The sequence below is a fragment of the Podarcis cretensis genome (genome assembly GCF_951804945.1).
Source record: "Podarcis cretensis genome assembly, chromosome: 4".
NCBI classification, from domain to species: domain Eukaryota; kingdom Metazoa; phylum Chordata; class Lepidosauria; order Squamata; family Lacertidae; genus Podarcis; species Podarcis cretensis.
Genome location: NC_137173.1, coordinates 60,622,273 through 60,641,548, shown reverse-complemented (window position 1 = coordinate 60,641,548; position 19,276 = coordinate 60,622,273). Strand labels below are relative to the sequence as shown.

The 19,276-nt window shown below is 40.3% G+C and overlaps 1 protein-coding gene across 5 annotated transcripts in view; it reads left to right on the top strand.

The window, feature by feature from the left end:
- The window catches only part of SYTL5 (synaptotagmin like 5), a 60,493-nt gene extending 43,568 nt beyond the window's left edge, over window positions 1-16,925 (top strand). For 4 of the 5 annotated variants that reach the window (XM_079974507.1, XM_079974509.1, XM_079974510.1 and 1 more), the window contains exons 8-18: window positions 1,107-1,236; window positions 2,039-2,145; window positions 3,157-3,249; window positions 7,891-7,956; window positions 9,415-9,593; window positions 10,780-10,882; window positions 11,892-12,053; window positions 13,003-13,111; window positions 14,161-14,296; window positions 15,579-15,787; window positions 16,578-16,925. In XM_079974507.1, the coding sequence (XP_079830633.1) occupies window positions 1,107-1,236; window positions 2,039-2,145; window positions 3,157-3,249; window positions 7,891-7,956; window positions 9,415-9,593; window positions 10,780-10,882; window positions 11,892-12,053; window positions 13,003-13,111; window positions 14,161-14,296; window positions 15,579-15,787; window positions 16,578-16,720 (1,437 nt within the window). In that variant the 3' untranslated portion in view covers window positions 16,721-16,925. The remainder of the gene's footprint in view (window positions 1-1,106; window positions 1,237-2,038; window positions 2,146-3,156; window positions 3,250-7,890; window positions 7,957-9,414; window positions 9,594-10,779; window positions 10,883-11,891; window positions 12,054-13,002; window positions 13,112-14,160; window positions 14,297-15,578; window positions 15,788-16,577) is intronic. The other variant, XM_079974511.1, reaches the window with a different exon arrangement.
- The last annotated feature ends 2,351 nt before the right edge of the window (window positions 16,926-19,276 follow it).

Genomic DNA, 19,276 nt, shown 5'->3' with positions numbered 1-19,276 from the left:
AGAACCAAATGCAGTATAATGAGGATAGTTCAGTGACTTTTGAAACAGAGTACTGATCCAATCATGCCGGGGTGCAAGGTAGCATTCAGGTTTTTAAAAAAATACATAAATCGGGGAGAGACTTGGTGGCTTTTGTCCCATGGCTTACCTCCCTGCAGACCCTCTTCCCCAATTTTCTCTCAGCCAGGTCACTTATCTTATTCAAATTCTAGTAGGAAGAAAATTGCCTGTTGTGAGGGTTCAGATCCTTTTACTCACACATTCCTGCCTTGAAAATTGGATCCTGTGTCCCCCATTTCAATGTGACTGGGCAGTGCTATGACGAGTTTGACCCACTGGAATTTTTTTGGAAAATCACTTGAGTTCACTGAATGAATCTGTATTTGTAGGGAGGTTTTGACAACAACCGACACTAAATCTAAAGATTAAACTTTTGGTCATTTACTAACCATGAATGGTCAAAACTAATTTGGTTCAGCTTTTCAGGATGGGAACACTGGCTGTTGTGAAGACATCAGTTTGCATAAACATTATGTTTGTAGCAGACATAATAAAAGCTTAGGAGAAACTGGGCACATTTGCAAAAAATATTTTGCAGATGGCATTTTTTCTCTTGGCTGCTCAAATCCTGCAGACTCTCCATAGAGGCTGATATTTAACTCTGCTTACATTACATATAGCAAAATGGTAAATATGGCAGTTGCTGACAGAATGTCTTGTTTTTGCTTTAATGTGTTCACTTTTATATTTAATATATTTTGCCACTTTTATAGTTTTCAATATGTTCTGTTTCTGGGGCACATAGATTTATTTGTATTTATTAGCTCACTCAGATAAATCAGATTATTTCATCAGGATTCTTAGTATGGTTAGGCAGTGTCATGCCTAACTGTACTTCACAGATACAGAGCAAACAAACAGATGGAAAGTAGGAGAAGTTTGCATTTTTAGCATATAGTTTAGCATAAAGTTTTTGGCACTGCCAACAAACAGAACTGTTGTAGTGGGTTAAAGAACTTGCCTTTTTCATAAAGAGGTTTGTTTTTTTGGTTTTGTTTTTAAATAGCATTGTATATGGAATATCTCTGTTTCTTCTCTTTGGGAAGGATCCTGGATTAGAAAAAGGCACTGCTATGCCTGCAAGTGAAAGTATACCAGCAGATCTAGCAAAAAAGCATCGCAGGAAAGCATCTGGAACACCCTCTATAGCTGTTTCTAGGACATCTATGTCATCTGGTAAGCTTTTTCTTTTTTTTTAATGCATTCTTCATTGCTACCATTTTCCTGTTTTTCCTTCCATTTATTCTCATTTGGAATAAGCCCCACCCACCCCTACACACTTTTGCTTAAAACCTAAGAGGCAACCATTTCCAAGTTAGACTATTTTATCCATCTAGCCCACTATTGTCTCTTCTGACTGGCAGAGGCACTTCAGGCAGAGGTCACCTGCTGCCTGTTCCTTTTAACTGGAGATCCCAAGGACTGAATCTGCAGGCAAAAGATGTACAATGGTACTTCCATTGTTTTATTTCTCATTAGCACCTGCAAATTGTAATCCTTGCCAGGATTCCACTGCTTCCATTTGAAGAATGATCGATCCATCTGCCTCTGCCTCTGCATTTTACTTTATACTTTTATTTATGCCTCTTATAGTTTACCATATTTCTTCTTTGGTTTATGGCCATTTTTAATTTTTTTTTTTTTTAAATGGCTAAGTTGCCAGAATTCTGGGTATTCAGTTGTGTGCAGCTTGATTTTTCTCTCTCCTTTGCTTGGCTTCTGCAGAAGACAGGAGAAATGAAGCTTCTGTAATGTACCAGAGGGTTTCTTGTCCTAGCCCACTGCTCTGGTTCTTACCTTTTACTCTCTCTCTTTTGCTTTGGAATAGAGTGAGGAGAGGAAATTGACATTTGTGGGGAGCTGCAGAGAAGTTTGTATACCATGAACGGGGCGGGGGGGAATCAAGGGTGGTATTGGAATAGAATTTACTGTATAATTTTCAAAGAATCTGCTTTTTCCTTCCCCTTCTGTTTTTCAGATCACAGCAGATCAGAGAGAGATCTCAGTGTATCCTTCTCAGAAGGCAATGAGGATACTTTAAGCTTAAGAAGTAAATCTGTACCTGAAGCGTTGGACCAGGAGCTGGTGAGTTAAAATTATGCCACAATTTAGAACTATGCCATTTTATGTTTTGTTGTTTAGTCATTTAGTTGTGTCCGACTCTTCGTGACCCCATGGACCAGAGCACGCCAGGCATTTTATGTTACAAGGGCTTAAAAAAAAAGGTTTCAACTGAATCCGATGGTTCACTTGTATCACACTCCATGCTGTGACTAAATGTATAGCAGCAGAAATAAGAATATAAGAGCTCTGCTAGATCCGGCCAAAGCCTACCTAATGTAGCCCCCTGTTCTCACAGTGGCCATCCCAGGTGCTCATGGAAAGCCCATAAGCAGGTCATGAGCACAACAGCACTTTTGTGTTCACGATCCTCAACAACTGGTATTCAGAGGCATAGGTAATACTCTAATCACAACTGGTGTAAGCAACCTTGGAAAGGTAGGATAGAAGTTGGGGGTGTGCACTAACCACAAGATTCAGTTTGGACCCCAATTCAGCATTTTGGATAACAGCTGGATACCTGAAGTGTGGTTATAGTAGTCATTAGATGTAATAAACTTGTTGAACAGGAAAGCCTAAGTTACAGGAAGGGCAGGAATATTAATTGAAGGTAGATTGACATGATATATAGAGAATTTGGACCGATATGGCATCCAGAATCAGGAAGTGTGAAGCTAATGAGAGCAGTAATTGCCTAATGGCATTCTGTGACATGTAATTACCCAGAATATATGCATGCTAGTGGAACTTTTTAAACAATTTGCAAAACATAGTTTAAATCTGCCACCCACTACAGGAATCTTACCTCAAATAGGCTAGAAATTCTGTAACTTTCTCATGAACAAGTTTCAGCTGTCCCTGTGGCTCAACTGTTCTCTGGAAGGGACAGGGTGATAGGGATAAGAGAGAAGACAAATGCTACTCTTGCAGTGATTGAGAATCATCAAGAGATGAGTTCTAGAGACATTGTATGTGATGAACAGCACATTTCAGAGCCAGGTGGACATGCTTATACTTTTTTTCTTTGTCCATTAGAGTTACCTGGATGAGACAGAGGAAGATATTGATGACATTGTGGCCTCTGGCTACTCAAAGAGACATACCAATATGATCAGTGGATTATCAACAGTAAGTTCTCCATTACTATTTATATGTATTTTCCTTGTACAATTTCTTCCTGTAGTGTAGTGTTGATGGCCTAGTTCATGTGTCACTTTAAACCATAGCTTAAAGCCAACTATGGTTTAATATGAACAAGTAGAATGCGAGTGCATGCTGCTCAAAAGTTTCCACCGTGCTCTTCCTCTGTTCCTGCACCACGGCCAAAACTAACCAGAATCTGGCTTGTTGTGTTGTCTGAACCTAGTCTCCATCAAACAAACTATGAGCAAGAACAAACTTGGGTTTGTGTGGCAGAAAACAAACCATGAGCCCAGCTTTGGATAACCCAACAAGCCAGCTTTTTTACTTGTTTGATCTGCAGCACAGAAGGAGCAGAGGAAGAGCTGTAGGAACTTTAGAGCAGCACATACCACCGTGTTTACTCATTCACATTAAATCATGGTTTGTTTAAAACTATGGTTTACTGTGACATATATACTTGGTTGATATATGTTATATACTATTCATTCTTCTCTATTCAGTACATTCGTTTTACTCTCCTTTCCTTTATTCCTCTGCCAACCATTCTTCGGAGTGTGTGTGGGAACCACAACTCAACACTATGTCCGAATCAATAATGATTTGTGGCCTAAGTCCAAAATCTGCTCAGCTTTCTCTGTTGTGTCAAATCCAAATGTCCCTGAATGGTGATTGGACTAGAATTTGAGGGGAAAGCAGCTCACTGGAGAGGCGTTTAAACTGTTGTTTAGATTGTGCATTGAAAGCATGAATGATTTAAGGCTCCAACATGTAAAATGAATCTTGGAATTCTATCAATGGACAGAACCAAGGCAGCTAGCCCAGCTGGAGAGAGAAGAATGCAGTTATTTAAAGATGACTTATTATATCTCTGTTGATGTATGCAGGGATGTAGCCAGTAGCCGTTGCCAGGGAAGCCAATTACAAAGATAAATGTGTTTTAATAGATATATACTTGTTGAATTACTATAGTCTCACATATATTTTTGTAGAAAGAGATTCAGCTCTGTATATTATATATTCATCCTGAAGAAGAAAAAGCCACTATTGCAAAAAGTGGTGATGTTTATTTCTGCAAGCCTTGTGACAATATATAATCAAGATAAAACAAAAGTGGGTTTCTAGATTGATTTGCATAATAAGGCCAAGGGTGTGTGTGTATCACAATTCCATGGAAGAACAAAATTTGGTGGTGAATTCAGCTTCCTTAGAATTTCTGCTATTGTGTTATTGTTTTGAAAACAACATGGATAAGTTTAAAAAATTGTGGGTGTTCTTTGACGAAGATCAGAAGCCAGGCAGGTGACTGAATATTATTTCTTGCAGGAGGGAGGAAACTTCGATATCTTTGCCCATTAACAAAATTAACAAAAATTAACAAAATTGGAATATGCTATGTATAAGCGAAATTACAAAAATCTATATAATTTCCATAATTTATATGTGTTGCAGAGTTCTTTTGTTTTTCTTTGCACATAATTTAATTTCCTGAGCTCAGATTGCTAATACATTTTAATACAAAGTGTAACATGTTTGGAACACCTTTCAACAAAAAATGGAAAACAATACAATTCCAATGATGTAAATGGCCTGGGAGACATCCAGAATATCTGGAAAAATAAAACTGCTGAATAAACTGTTTATATTGACATAGCAAGTATAAGACAACTTGGGATAATTGGAGATGTGGATCACGGGGAAGAGAGTTCTTATTGCATCCAGTCACAGTTCTATGTCATGTGGGGCCTGCATATCAACTGTGGATGAGGGTCACAGAAGGTAGACAGACCTCAGTGGAAACCTATTGGCAGAAGGTGTGGAATGGCATTCCTGATGGGGGTATCAAGTTTTTCTATATCCACAGAGGTCGAGAGTGCACTAGAGCTCTATTGCCTTTAAATATATGGCATCCTTAGTGCATTTGGTTTTATTTCCATAGTGTTATGCTCCACTAATTTGAGTTTCTGGTTATTAAATGCCTCTGCTAATGACTTTGTACAATTTGGTATGCCGTGGCACAGAAAGACAAGACAGACACAGTAGGAGTTCTTGAGTAATGGGGCTATACACACACGGCAGAGGGAGTTGGGAAAAGCATCAACACCCCCACTTTGTTGGGGTTAACTCTCACTTTGAGTTAAAGAATAGAGAAGCGCAAGAACTAAGGGTGCCTACTGAAAGCAACATTTTAAAAAGGGAGTTTTTAGTCAACATTACAGTAGGATGGGTACTGTTTATTCAAAGCTGGAATGTGCTGATGCTGCATGCTGCTCAGTGTGTTGTTGTTGTTATACATTTTATGTTATTATTAGTTGTAAAAATATTGACAACTGTATCATTCTGGTTTATTCGGAGAGAGAAAGATTCCCACAATCAATTGAGATTCAGCTTATGTTCCTCAGTGCTTTAGGCTACTTTGGGATTCTTAGCTGCACCTGGTACTCCAGGTTGTGGCAGCGACAAAGAACACTTTTCAGCAACTTTCATTGAGTGAGGAGGTTTGAAAACTGTGTGCACGTCAGATGAGATCACTTCATATGTCTAACCTCAAGGCTGGGCAATGGTATCATACATGGGCCCATTTTGACATTTTTTCTTCATCTGGTACACAGTAAAGGCCAAACAAAATGTGATGTAAGGGATCAGGAGTTGCTTTTTTCTTTTTCTTTAGTAGTTTTTTTTTTTTGGGGGGGGGTGGATCTGATGAAGACCATGGTGCTGGGAGAGGGAGGTGTTAACCCTTCCCCCAGCACTGTTTTTCTGATTTAAAATCCCCTCTCACAAACAGAAGCTCTTTACCCGGGCAAACGTACAGGCACTAGTATTTTCCCTATAGGAAAAATAACAGCAGTTGCCTGTGGTTGAGGGGAACAGTTATCAAAAAATGTTGTGAGGGAAAATATTTAAGCCCTTCCCCTGGTTCTGCAGGTAGGCTCTATCCAGTCGCAGGGTGTGGCGGATAGTATTTTTCATTTCAATCATGGGAGATCCTGGTTATTGACCTCCAGCACATCTCCAGTTTAGTGTATGCCACCCTTTAAGCCAGTGCTCCAGTTTCTGCCTGTTGTCTGAATGAAGCCCAGAAGATAAATAGTTTTGACATCCTGAGACATCCTTGAGCCCAACATGGATTTCTCTTAGTGTCATAACGGATGACTGTTGCCAGTCATCTACAGCTGTAATATGACTAGCAATCTGCGGCCAGTTCTTTGCGATGGTGAAGCCAAGCCCCATGGGTATTTTGCTAATTATGCCGCTCTTACAACAAATGATTCTGGGTATCAGGCAAGCTATATTTAGGATTAAAATGTCAAAAGTGTTGACTTAAATAGAAGGCTGACCATGTCACTTGATCCTTTATTTATTGTTTAAATCCAGCAAATAACATGGGTTTGATCTAGACTTGCCTTTTGCGTATGGTGGTGCTCAACTCATCCGGGGAATGTTTTGACCTGGGCTGTGTACACACACATTATTTCCCCCAAAGAATCCTGGGAATCGTATTCTATTTAGGGGTGCTAAAAAATGTAGATCTGTCCACATGTCCCAGAATTCTTTGTAGGGAAATAATGTACACAGCCCCAGTGGTGAGATCCCATTGGCTGTGTTTGCTGATTTCCAACTGAGCCTCCACTTCCACACTGTTCTAGAAGATCTCCCCCACCTTTCCATGGTGACACTGGGGGGGAGGGGGCTGCGGTGAGAGGAAAGAATAAGCAAAAGTTGCTTCCCACCCCTAGATTTAACAGCAGCAATGTTAACTGCACTTAAGGTAACTTCTACCTTTTTAAGCAGCTTTAGAAAAAAGACTAAAATATGTTGATTGCTGTTCATTTGTAAATAGGTTGCCATAGACATCTCCCGTATGATAAGTAAACCCTTTTATCCAAGTATTCGTCTTGTGCTGCAAGAGAGAAATAAAATTACATTTTCTGAACATAGTTTAAGAGTAGTTCCTATTAGCAGCTTGAAGCACAGAGAGGTCATCACCCCCTGCTGTGTTTCAAGCTGTCTTTGCACAGTGCTGTTCACATCAGAGAGAGAACAGGGATCTCTTCCTCTGACATGTGTGATGTTTTTGGTTTCTCCTCTCCTGCAGCTTTCCCCCTCACCCCAAACTCCTATTCCTGAGTCTGCTGTGCTCTTCTGTGTGACAGCTGTCAGAGTATGTTCTCATTACTGCTTACTTTGCACCCAGTTTTCTTGTAAGATGGAAGCTTTTTTAAGAAAAAGCTCCTTGAACAGCCAGTATTTGTCAAGGAACTACAGGATCAATACGTCATGTGAATGTGGCCTCAAAAACTAGTAGTGGGACTGCACTGGATGCAGAGTAAGAGGCAATGAGAGTATACCTAAGGTTTATTGTTACGGGAGAAAAATAACTTGCTCACTTAAGTATCAGCAGTTTTCTTTCTGTACATAGCGCTTCATTACATATTTGTAGTATATTGGAATAGGACTTCTCTGTCTTCATTTTCTAAAGCTGATCCTTGCATTTCTGAATTCTTCTGGCAGCTACTGAATACTTTGCTCTTCACCCTTTCTACATTTCTCTCTCTCTCTCTCTCTCTTTCTTTCTTTCTTTCTTTCTTTCTCTGCCTCCTTTCCCCCTTTTTCTTTCTCTTAAAGAATTCTCCTTCAAGTTCTGACAGGAAATGGACCTATTTAAATGTTCCAGAAGCAGATGGTGACACTGTAAGTTCCCTCATTTTTCTGAGAAACTCAAAAGTCTCCTTTTTGTTTTGTGCTGCTCTTTCCATTTTCATAGACAGTTTGCTTAAATAACTAAAAATATTTTTGATAATTGATACTAATTACCTCATTAATTCAAAGAAACAAATCCCCTTACCCTTACATATGATGTGTGTGGTCGCATAACATCATAACATTAAAAAGAAAATTTATATTTGTTTTCTATATTCAGTGGATTTTAAGACAGGGGCCAGGGGGCATATTGGGGGACGGGGACGGAAATAATAATAGACTTTGGGGGGAAAAACACCTTTAAAATGGGGAATCTTTCAATAGGTTTCAACTGCTACTCATAACTAGAGTTAGCACTCAGTTTTTCATATTGCATTAATATAACTACCAACCTAGCAGTTCGAAAGCATACTGGTGCAAGTAGATAAATAGGTATCGCTGTGGCGGGAAGGTAAATGGCGTTTCCATGCGCTCTGGTTTCCGTCACGGTGTTCCGTTGTGCCAGAAGAGGTTTAGTCATGCTGGTCACATGACCCAGAAAGCTGTCTGCAAACAAACGCCGGCTCCCTTGGCCTGAAAGCGAGTTGAGTGCGCAACCCCATAGTCGCCTTTGACTGGACTTAACCTTCCAGGAGTACTTTACCTTTTACCTTTCATATTGCATTAATATATGAGTGGAAAGAAGTTGGCTGTTGTCTCCTGACGCTCAAATCACAAACATAAACTAAGTTCTTGAAGACCTGGAACTGAGTACTCCATGACTGTCAATCCATATGCTTGCTGGTTTTGCCTTATAGAGTAGTCTTAAGACTTGCAGCAAAATGGGTGAGGTAACAGCTGAATCAGCACTTTTCAGTGAGCGCTGGCACTGCCAAGTAATTTGCATCAACACAGAAGGATCCCATGCGCCAGGTCAGATGTATTTGCATGGAATAAAAATCTGAACTGGCCCTGAGGCTACTGGTTTTATTCATTTTTGAACTTCTTGTGTAGTAAAATGAGGACTAAGGAGCTCTCCACTCATCCATGAGTTCACAGGGTGACCTTGGGCCACAACCTCAGCCTAACCTACCTCACCTCATGGTTGTGAGGATAAAAGGGAGCAGTTAGAATAACTGTGTAAGCCACTATGAGGTTCTTGAAGGAAGAACAGGATATATATGTATCAAATAACACTTGAATAGCTGTTTCCCCAACAATCTCAGTTATATTGGAAAGAAAAAGCATTTCCTATATTGAAATGCATTATGAACGTAGAGCACAACGCAGTTTATCATGTAAGTCACTCTGTAGTAAAATGCCGAATTTGATTATTCTAGTTCTTCTTAGTCAGATCTTCCATGAATATAGGAGAGAAGCAATTTTTGCAGAATGAGTACCATTCAAGATACGGCTTTTAAAGATGTGACTCAGCCTGATAGACTATTTCTCTCTCGCCTCTTTTTTCAGACCAGCATCAATAGTATGACAAGTGTGTATAGTGAAACGGGGGACTATGGCAACGTGAAGATCAGTGGTGAAATTTGTCTCCAAATTAACTACAGCTATAAAACAGGAGCCCTCAACATCTTGGTAAAAAAATGCAGGAACTTGGCCATAGCAGATGAAAAGAAGCAGAAAACAGATCCGTAAGCAAAGAAGAACATTTTACATAGACTTGTGATTCAGTCATATTTACTTGTGAGACAGCATGTAAGAAAACATAATACCCAGTTGCTTAGGATTGCCACCTGGCAAGGAGGGCACCCAGTAGTCTTGCACAGGTTCTCAGTGTTTTGCAGAAGGTGCGAAAAGCAGAAGTCTCACTTTTATCTTATCCAAACCTCAGTGGATCTGATATACTAATACTGGGAGACTGATGTAAGAGGTGGAGAGGTGAGCTGCAAACTGGAGAAGATAAGAAGCAGTGGTCTTTCCTAGTCTAACATTCTCAAATCTGCAGTCAAATTGAGACAAGGCTCTGGCTGAGTTCATATGAACTGGGAAGCCATAATTTCCCACTACCTGAATGAACCGTGGTGAATGTTGTACATTGACTCCCTCCCCCGCCCCCATGTGCTTCTGCTTTTCAGCTAGCAGTTGTCTACAATAATCAACTTTTGGGAGCTGTGGATCGTTTAAATTATGGTTAGCCAGGATATGAAGAAAGGATGAAGTTGTTTGCAATTTTCATGGCATTTGAGATCAGTTGGGAGTTTAGGGCATAGTACTAACCAGTGCTCTTTTCTGGGGGGACCCAGGGGTACGCATACCCCTAAACATTTTGTGAATCTGATGGTGGCTTCATTTCTTCTCCTGGTGATTTTCTTCAGTCAAAATGAGAGTACCCCTAAACATTTTTTTAAGGAAAAAAAATCACTGGTACTAACTGAGTACGGTGGGATATAACTGTATTTGAGCTGTACTGTTCAGACTGCAGGTGTGGACTCTTGAGGCTGCTTGTTATTCCACATATCCATGCGTATGTAAAATTGGCATGTCAATGAGCAGAGTAGTCTAAAACGCTTCTTGAGATGCTCATTTTATGCATGCAGGATTTATTTTGTTTTCAGTAGGGAGGAATATTCAGTCATGTGAGCCATCACTTTCAGTCAGAAGTACTCCTGCCTGAACACAGACTTACTATCTCAGTGGGAGCTAGGCCTAAATTGTTATGCATGACTGGGTGAATAAACATACAGACCTTTCTCATGCATCACAAGCAACTTGGTTTGTGGTTTGGAATTACAGTCATGCTGTAAGAGTTTCTTGTCTGTGTGTGTAGCATTATAGCATTTACTGGATTCTGTTAATGATTTACTTCCCAATCTACAGCTATGTCAAAGCATACTTATTGCCGGACAAGTCTCGTCAAAGCAAACGGAAGACAAAAATTAAAAGCAATAGCACTAACCCCGAGTTCAATGAAACACTGAAGGTGAGAACTGAGAGCCACTGAAAATCTCCATGTTCCCTTTATGATCATGTGATGGATTGGATACTTTGAGTAGCAATGAAAATTGTTTTTGTTTTGAGTTAAAACAGTTCCCTTAGGGGTTTTGTAAGAAGAGTAGTGGAACTTTTAGAAAGTGAATTTCTCTTCTTATTTATGTATTTATTTGTAAAATTATTTATATACCACCTTATAATAATAATATGATATTGTTGTATTTTTACATGTCTGACAGTGCACTGTCAAATGTGGACAAGTTTATTGATTCTTTCCCTGCAAGATTTGCAATGGGTGTTTTGGATTAGTGCTAAGTCAAAAACCTAGCATGGAAGTTAAGAGCCAGAAGTTCAATTTCCTAGCATATTTCTTTGTGACACTTTCATGAATAAGTATATTTCTCTTCCTGGATTATTGTTTTCTGCTAGATCAGGCCTGCTCTTGGTTGCTTTCTAATCATATAACTCCCTAGAGTCTCCTGGTGTCCTCTGATATCTTCAGATTTTTGTTTAAAGGGGGGGGGGAATCTGGTTTCATGATCTGAAGAAACCATGAAAATGCGAAGCCAGTGCAGAAGTTAAAGTAACTAAATTTCTAGAGAGTTCAGTAGTATCTGTCAGTTCTCCTTCCTTTTTAAAATAGTGGACAAAGGGGAAAGGCTAATTGTTTCCAGCATCTACTTTCATTGCTATATGGGGGGGGGGGGAGTTGAAAGGGGTATTTTAAGAAGCTCCATCAGTGGTTACTGTTTGGTAATGAAATAATACGAGAAATAATACAAACTGGCAGCAGCAAGAAAGAAAAAGCTTGTAAGGGAACAATTGCATTTTATAGATCTCTTCCTATTAAGAACCTCCTCTGATTGATTTGGTCTGCCCTAGCAGAGGGGCTTTTTTCACTTTGCTGAAATAAACTGCTGGCACCTTCCTGAATTTAAAACTCCTAAGGCTTCTGTTACACTCCTGTAATCTTCTTTTGGCCTCTTGTCACTCTTTAGTATGTCATCAGCCATACACAGCTTGAGACTCGGACCTTGCAGCTTTCTGTCTGGCATTATGACAGATTTGGGCATAACAGCTTTCTAGGAGAAGTGGAGATACCCTTGGACTCCTGGAACTTTGAACATCAAGCTGATGAATGGTTCATGCTTCAGCCCAAGGTGAGGAATGCCAATTGGCTTAAACTGAGGATGGTTTCTAGATTTCACGTAGGTGAGTTTGCAGCAACAAAAGGTGCTTTATGAATCACAGTTCGGGCTTACCTCCTCGGTGGAAACCAATTTCTTGCAAACAGCAGGCCATGGAAATGAAGGACCTGAAATCTCTGCAATATAAGCTCATTCTCTTTATTTACTGCTTTGTAAGAAGATAAGAAAAGTGTTGCTGGGTGAGATGAAAGGACTCTCTAGACCAGCACCTTGTTGCCTACAGTGGCCAACCAGATGTGCTCAAAAAGCCCACAAGCAGGACATGAGTGCAATAGCAATCTGATCCTAGAAGTCGAATGTAGCCTTCATGGCTAAGTGATTGATAGACATGGAAGATAAGGCTAACTCTTGAGATAGCTAAATTGGAGGCCACCATTGCACTCTGTAGCAGTAAAGGGTATAGTTTAATTATGTGCTGTGTAGAGAAGTACTCCATTTTTGTCTGTCCTGAATCTTCAACCATTCAACTTCACTGAATGACCTCAGGCCCTGTTATTATGAAAGATTGTGGGGAAGTCCACCCCCCTCTCAACTTTCTCTGCAGCGTGCAGTTTTACACACATGAATGGAACTAGCCATAATCAGAGACAACGTAGATGAACTTTAGGCCTATCTAGTAAGGTTTGAGTTGTTGCAAGGAGCTATGTGAACCATGCTATCGCTGCAAGTTTGAGCACAGAAGATTTCATGAGCTACCTTTTCTGCAGCTCTTCCAGAACAATTTGTCCTTGTCTCAGCAGCTTAATGGGTCCCTGGTTATTTAGATCTGACCAGCTCTGTATTAGGTTCAGGAAGTATTACTTTCCTCCATTTGCATGTACTTTCTTCTGCTTACCACCCGCATGTAACACAAACAGGGAAAGAACATTCCAGTTACTTCTGTTTTGCTTCACCTTTTCAGATGGAAGTTGTAGCTGATACAGGTCTTCAGTACAAAGGAGAGTTGATAGTTGTCTTACGGTACATCCCCCCTGAGAGGAATTTAACACTTCCCCTAGGAGAAATTCAAGGTAAATATAGATGGGAGCATCCAGCGTTCTCTGGATGATCTGAAATTTGTCATCTTGTGCAGACATAAAACTGCTAGGCTGTAGAATATGGAATTACCTACTGTTCAATTACTTACCAATCTCTGAAGGAATTTCTAGCTACACGTTTTTAATTTTCTGAGCCCCAACAAGAAACCTTTGGGAACAAGTAGGATGTGTCAGCTTTCCTAAACGAGTGTAACTGATTGCTAGCTGTCAATTCCTCAGCCTTTTGCTACAATTTGATATTTGGCTCTTCTTGGCTAAGGAGGCTTAGTATTTTCATTGTACAGTACACAGAATACTACGGACACATGCTAAACATATCTGTAGGAGACAGGTAGCACCTTTTCTATAAAGGGGCAAAATATGCATTTCTTCTTTTTTTTACATGATCTGCTTCTATATTCATGCAGTCGAGAGGTGCAACCCACATTATTATATCCTGGTTTTGCTCCAGTTCACCACCACCCCATAAATGTTTGTGGCCTATTAATTGAAGAATAATCTGTCATGCAGTTTGGTCAGGGCAGAGATCTAGTGCCCTTGATTATCTTTGTCCATCCCTTTATTATCAATCCTTTAAATGTGAGATATCACACTTGTAGACACATTTACCTTGTCAATGACATCTTCTATTTTACTTTAATAGAAGCTAAATATGGCTACTTGGTTTATTTGATAAACTGCATCATATTTATCTAGGCATGTTTGGGTCCGTAGGTTTTTTTATTCAGATTTATGACCTAATGCAGGAGATGGAAGGATGAACAAAGATTTGTCTTGATGTATGTAATGCTGAGTTATTGAGTTAAGCAAGACTTTCAGATGAGAAATATGAATGCATGGTGTGCAAGTTATTTTCTGCTTAGGAAGGCTAATATGGTTGTTTGGGTGAGCCATAGGGATAAGTGTGAAGTTTCTAATCTGGGATGGCAGTGGGTTATCTAAAATACTGAAGTGTGTTTTTATACACACGCTCTTTAAGCTGGGTAAAGAGGTTTTACGCCATTGGTTTATTTTTAATATAGGAAAGAAGAACTCTAAGAAGGAAAAGAAGGCAAACCCACAACTGCCGCCAGGAGGCATATTAGAAGTTGTCATCAAGGAAGCCAAGAATTTAACAGCTGTGAAGTCAGGAGGCACTTCTGACACATTTGTGAAAGGGTATTCCCCCCCCCTCCTTAGCATGCCTGTGGATGTTGAATGTTTCTGCACAGAATCTGACATTTTTATTCAACAATATACTTTTAATTTCTCTGTGTGTGTCTGTGTGTGGAATAAACACAAATCTTGCTCCTTGACGTTCTTCCTGCTGCTTTTCGATATTTTGCATAGAGCAATCATTGAGTGGTCACATCATACATTGGGGAAACACCATTGTGACTAACTCTCTGAATAATTTGGGGTGGGGCTGATGTCATACTTCCATTTGCAGTGGATGACATAGGGTACAAAATGGATATTTGGAAGAACCCACTGCTTACTTCATATGCATTTGCTCTTACCCTTGCTTTCTGTACAGTTACCAATTACTGATGCTGATGTCCCACTGTTTTATCCCCTGGTGTTACACTGACTTCTTTCCAAACCTCTAGTAATGAGTATGGTTTTATTAATGTTGCATATTTTTGGTAAAAGCTCAGCAATTTAACAATTTCCTTTTTATTGTCCCTGGGTAGAATTTAACTAACTTTTATTCTGAGCAGACCCATTGAAGCTAATGGATCTAACTTGAATCATATTCATTGGTTTCATTGCATCTACAGTGGTACCTTGGTTTATAACCATAATCCGTTCTGGAGGTCCGGTTGTAAACCAAAACAGGTTGTAACCCAAGGCATGCTTTCGCCAATGGGGCCTCCCCCCCCCCCAAATTGGTTGTAATCCCAAAAAAGCGACACACACTTCCGGGTTTGATGTGGTTGTAATCCAAAATGGTTGTAATCCAAAGCGGTTGCAAAGCAAGGTACCACTGTACTCTGAGTAGAACTTAGTTGACTACTACCCAAAAGGAAGTACTGACTTCATGTCTACACAAGGGAAAGAGGATGGGGGTGGAGGAGGAAAAAAGAATGCTTGGGAACCAGCTCCTAAAGCTACACTCATTAAAACCTGGTCATTTAAATTACAGTGGAACCTCGTGTTACGTACCGCCCTCCTTGTGAATGCTTCGGGTTACGAGCGCCGCTAACCCGGAAGTAGATGCTCCCGGTTGCAAACTTTGCCCCGGGATGCAAGCTGAAGTTTCGCACTGGCAACGTGGCAGTGAGAAGCGCCATTAGCGAAAGCGTGCCTCATGTTATGAGCGGGTTGAACCTCCAGAACAAATTAAGTTTGTAACCGGAGGTACCACTGTAGTGATTCTCTCTTGTCATTTAGATTGCTTGTGTCATGAAAACCAAACCCATAACGTCTTACTGCTGTCTAACTCTTTTCTCTCCCTTAGGTACCTGCTTCCTGACAACAACAAGGCATCCAAGCACAAAACCCAAGTAATAAAAAAGACCGTGAATCCCCACTGGAACCATACTTTCACTTTTAGTGGCTTGAATCCTAGAGATATACAGAATGTCTGCGTAGAACTCACTGTCTGGGACAAAGAGTCTCTTGCCAGTAATATCTTCCTGGGAGGTGTTCGCCTGAGTCGTGGAGGAGGTAAGAGCAGTGATTTGATTAGATGTATCTTGCCTCCTTTTGGTGGGTGGGGAACTATTTGCACGTCAAAAGGGCACGGAGGAATCAACAGGTTTTTGTCACGTTTTCATTTCTAGTGTGTGTCAGCTTCCCCCTCCCCAAGAGCTCTGCCTGGCCTTCTCTTCCAACCTTTAAGTGGACTTAAAGACTTTATCCCACCAGGCTTACTGATTCTATTACAGCCCCCAAGTATAATTTAATATGATACTATTTTTAAAAATGTTGCAGTGCTTTGTGGCACCCCCAAAATGGAGGTCAACCAATTTCCCCCCCTAGTTGTCCAGTGCTTTACATTTTAGCTATTTGAACTACAGCCCTAAATTTAAATAGAGCACTTCGTCTGATTCTTTAGATGTTGCATATGTATAGGTGAAGCACACATTTCATTCACTGTTTAAAGCTCATTTGTTGTTTTTACCATTAATTTAAAAAGTGGGAATTCAAGACATGAAGCACTTCATCCTTAAAATGCACCTGCTCCATTTTCATATCCATTACATTTATTTTAAAAGTAACTTAGTTTTGGGTCTTTTGTTTTTTGTTTTTTTTTACTCTTCTCTTCCTTTAGACTTAATCTAACCACATTCTTTAATAGTTTAGGGTTTAGTTTTTTCCCTACATGAAAAGGAAAATAGATTTCAGAGGCTATAGGACAGAATACATTGGGCATTTATTTATTTATTTAAAAGATCAATATATTTCTCCGATGGTGGCAAATGCGCTGACCTTTGCCATGTTTTGCAATTTCCAGGTTTCAGTAACGGCAAAGAAGTTGACTGGATGGATTCTCAAGGAGAGGAGCAACTTCTCTGGCAAAGAATGATTGATTGTCCTGGGGATTCTGTGGAAGGTGTATTAATGCTGAGATCTAGCATGGGAAAGCGCAGACTCTGAGAGGGGCTATGCATAGGCACAGAAAAAACTCCAGGTATTTTGCTTGTACAATTAATTACAGGTGGTATGATGAAAGCCGACCTGCCATAGAGCAGCTCCTGGTGTAATTTGCACATGTCAAATAGGGAAAACAAGGACTTTTGGTCAACTTGGACTTTCAACTCTCTTGAAACAGATTATAAATGCATTCAGCACTTTCCTGCGATTCTTATCATTGTGTTTCCTACTGTGACTGAGTGGATGGATTAAGTTCTTTTAAAATTTTCTACAAAACCCTAGTTCAAGCAGCTCTTGTAGATTGTTATTATTTCAAGACATGGTTGTGTTTTCACAGGAGAAATGTGATTAGTAAATAGGCCCAAAAGTGCTTTGTGATACTGTTTAGGTCAATTCACTTCAAGCCCATTTCAAGTAAGTGTAATGGTTGGAAGATGCAAAGGGGATGGGTGTCAGATTGCAGACAAGCTGCAACAATAATTAGTTCCATCTACTTTCCCTTCCAAGTTCTGCATGTTCATATTCTTGAATGGTTCCCAGAAGTGGCTTTGGTAATAAGCAGTTAAGGAATCCCTACTTCCTCACAGAAGCAGAATGGCTATTTGGGGGTGGGGGGGTGGTTTAGAGACCAGGAGAATTTGCTGACATAAACATTTCAAGAGTACCCACAAATCTCAGTGGTTGGGCCCCCCCCCTTTAGACATTTGTTTGGTATGTTCCAACCAGGACACTCATAACAATTGGACAGAAGAAGCAATTGCCATTAAGGGTTGCATCCAGTGCTGCTATTCTGCTAGCGCAGCAGGCCTCCACGTACGCAACGTAACTTTGCCTCCTCCTACAGTCTAAAAATCTGCTCCTGAGAGTTGGAGGATTCTACAGAGTAGATTTTGAGGGGGTGTGGGGAGAGGAGAGGAAGTCTCATTGTGCTGGCGAAACTGGATACCACCCTACGTTTCTACGTATAACCAACTTAATTCTTCCCAAGACTTTGACACCTTCAGAGCAGAATAATTAATGAACATTCCTAAGTTAGTTGAAAGCTTTCAAGCAGATAATCAAATCGGTGCCCTAAAACAGGGTTGTTAGTGCCTACTAAACTTTTTAAAAATAGCCTCTACCAAGTAACTGAACTGCACTAAGATTTAAGCTGTTTGCTGCTAATATATTTAACTTAAACCTCCTTCCCTGTTGTAAGGAATTGAATGATCAGTTATTCCCCTTTACCCCAAACCCCCTTTAAGCACTTGAAAACTGTAATATTAATATCCATCACCACCCTCATCCCTTTCCTTAAGTTGTGCATACCTACTTCTTTCAGCTTTTTGTTATTGTATTGTATTTGTTTTCTATCTAAGTCAGGGGTGGCTAGGCTAACCTGAGATCCTCCAGTCAGCTGTAACCCAACTCATGCCATTCCTGACTACTGGCCGTGCTGGCTGGGGCTGATGGGAATTGAAGTCCAAACATCTGGAAGGTCATATGTTAGCCACGCCTGATCCAGGCCTTAAAGTACATTAGTCAGAGTAGGATGTGAACCAGTTTTGAAGTACAGCCTTGACTGTATCTTTCTTCTTCTTTCATAAAGCTCTGGTTCAGTCCAAAGATGAGGCACTTGTGGTGCATTAATCCTGCTGTGAACCGTTTACCACCCAACTCCTCAGTCACTGGAACTCAAATGGCACATAGTCACTGCTCCTGCTGAGTAGCTTCAGGCAGTACATTGCGCTGAGGAATTCAAAGGGTCCGATGCTGTGCCTTTTCCATTTTAATTTGGCTGAAGGAGAATAGGAGCATTCAATTTGAAGAACTTCATTGGAAGTGCACTTTGACTTGTAGTCTACTTTGGTTTGCTTTCTTTTGAAGATACTGTGAATGCTGTGCCACTAAAGCAAAGAGCAGAGCAGTGAGAAATAGGATCTTCACACTGTTGGGAGGCCCCAACTGCTGGATTAGTTATTGGTGGTGCAGAAGCAACCAATGTAGTTGTGAACCATACTTCTGGCATCTCAAATGGTGTCCATGGCAGCACAACCATTTCAAATAAACATAGGCTCTTGGGTGAGGGCCATATGTCTCTGTGGCTCTTGCCAGATGCACTGCCCAAGTCATTATTTATACCACTAAAGCGAAAGCTGAGCCCTGAAGTCCAAGTCCTGTCATCTGAGAGTTAGGATGTCATTCACTTTGGTGGAATTTATGAACATAGGAAGCGCTATTAAGAGTGAGGCCACTGGTCCATCTAGCTCTCTGCTGATAACTTTACCCAGCAGCAGTTCTCCAGGGTCTTAGAAGGACCATCTTTCCCATAGTAAAACATTAATAATTATGTTTAGAAATGTGAGAGACCTTTTGCATGTAGAGCAATATACTCAAATACTGAGTTACGGGGACACACACGGTAAATTTCTGTTTACCAAGACTTTCAGTTACACATTCTTAATGAAATCAAGCTCCCACTTATTTGTTGCTGTTTTTTTAAAAAAACAACACTGGCTTTTGCACTAAAAGCAGTACTGTATTCCAACTAGATGTGCATAGACTATTTTGCACTTTGGC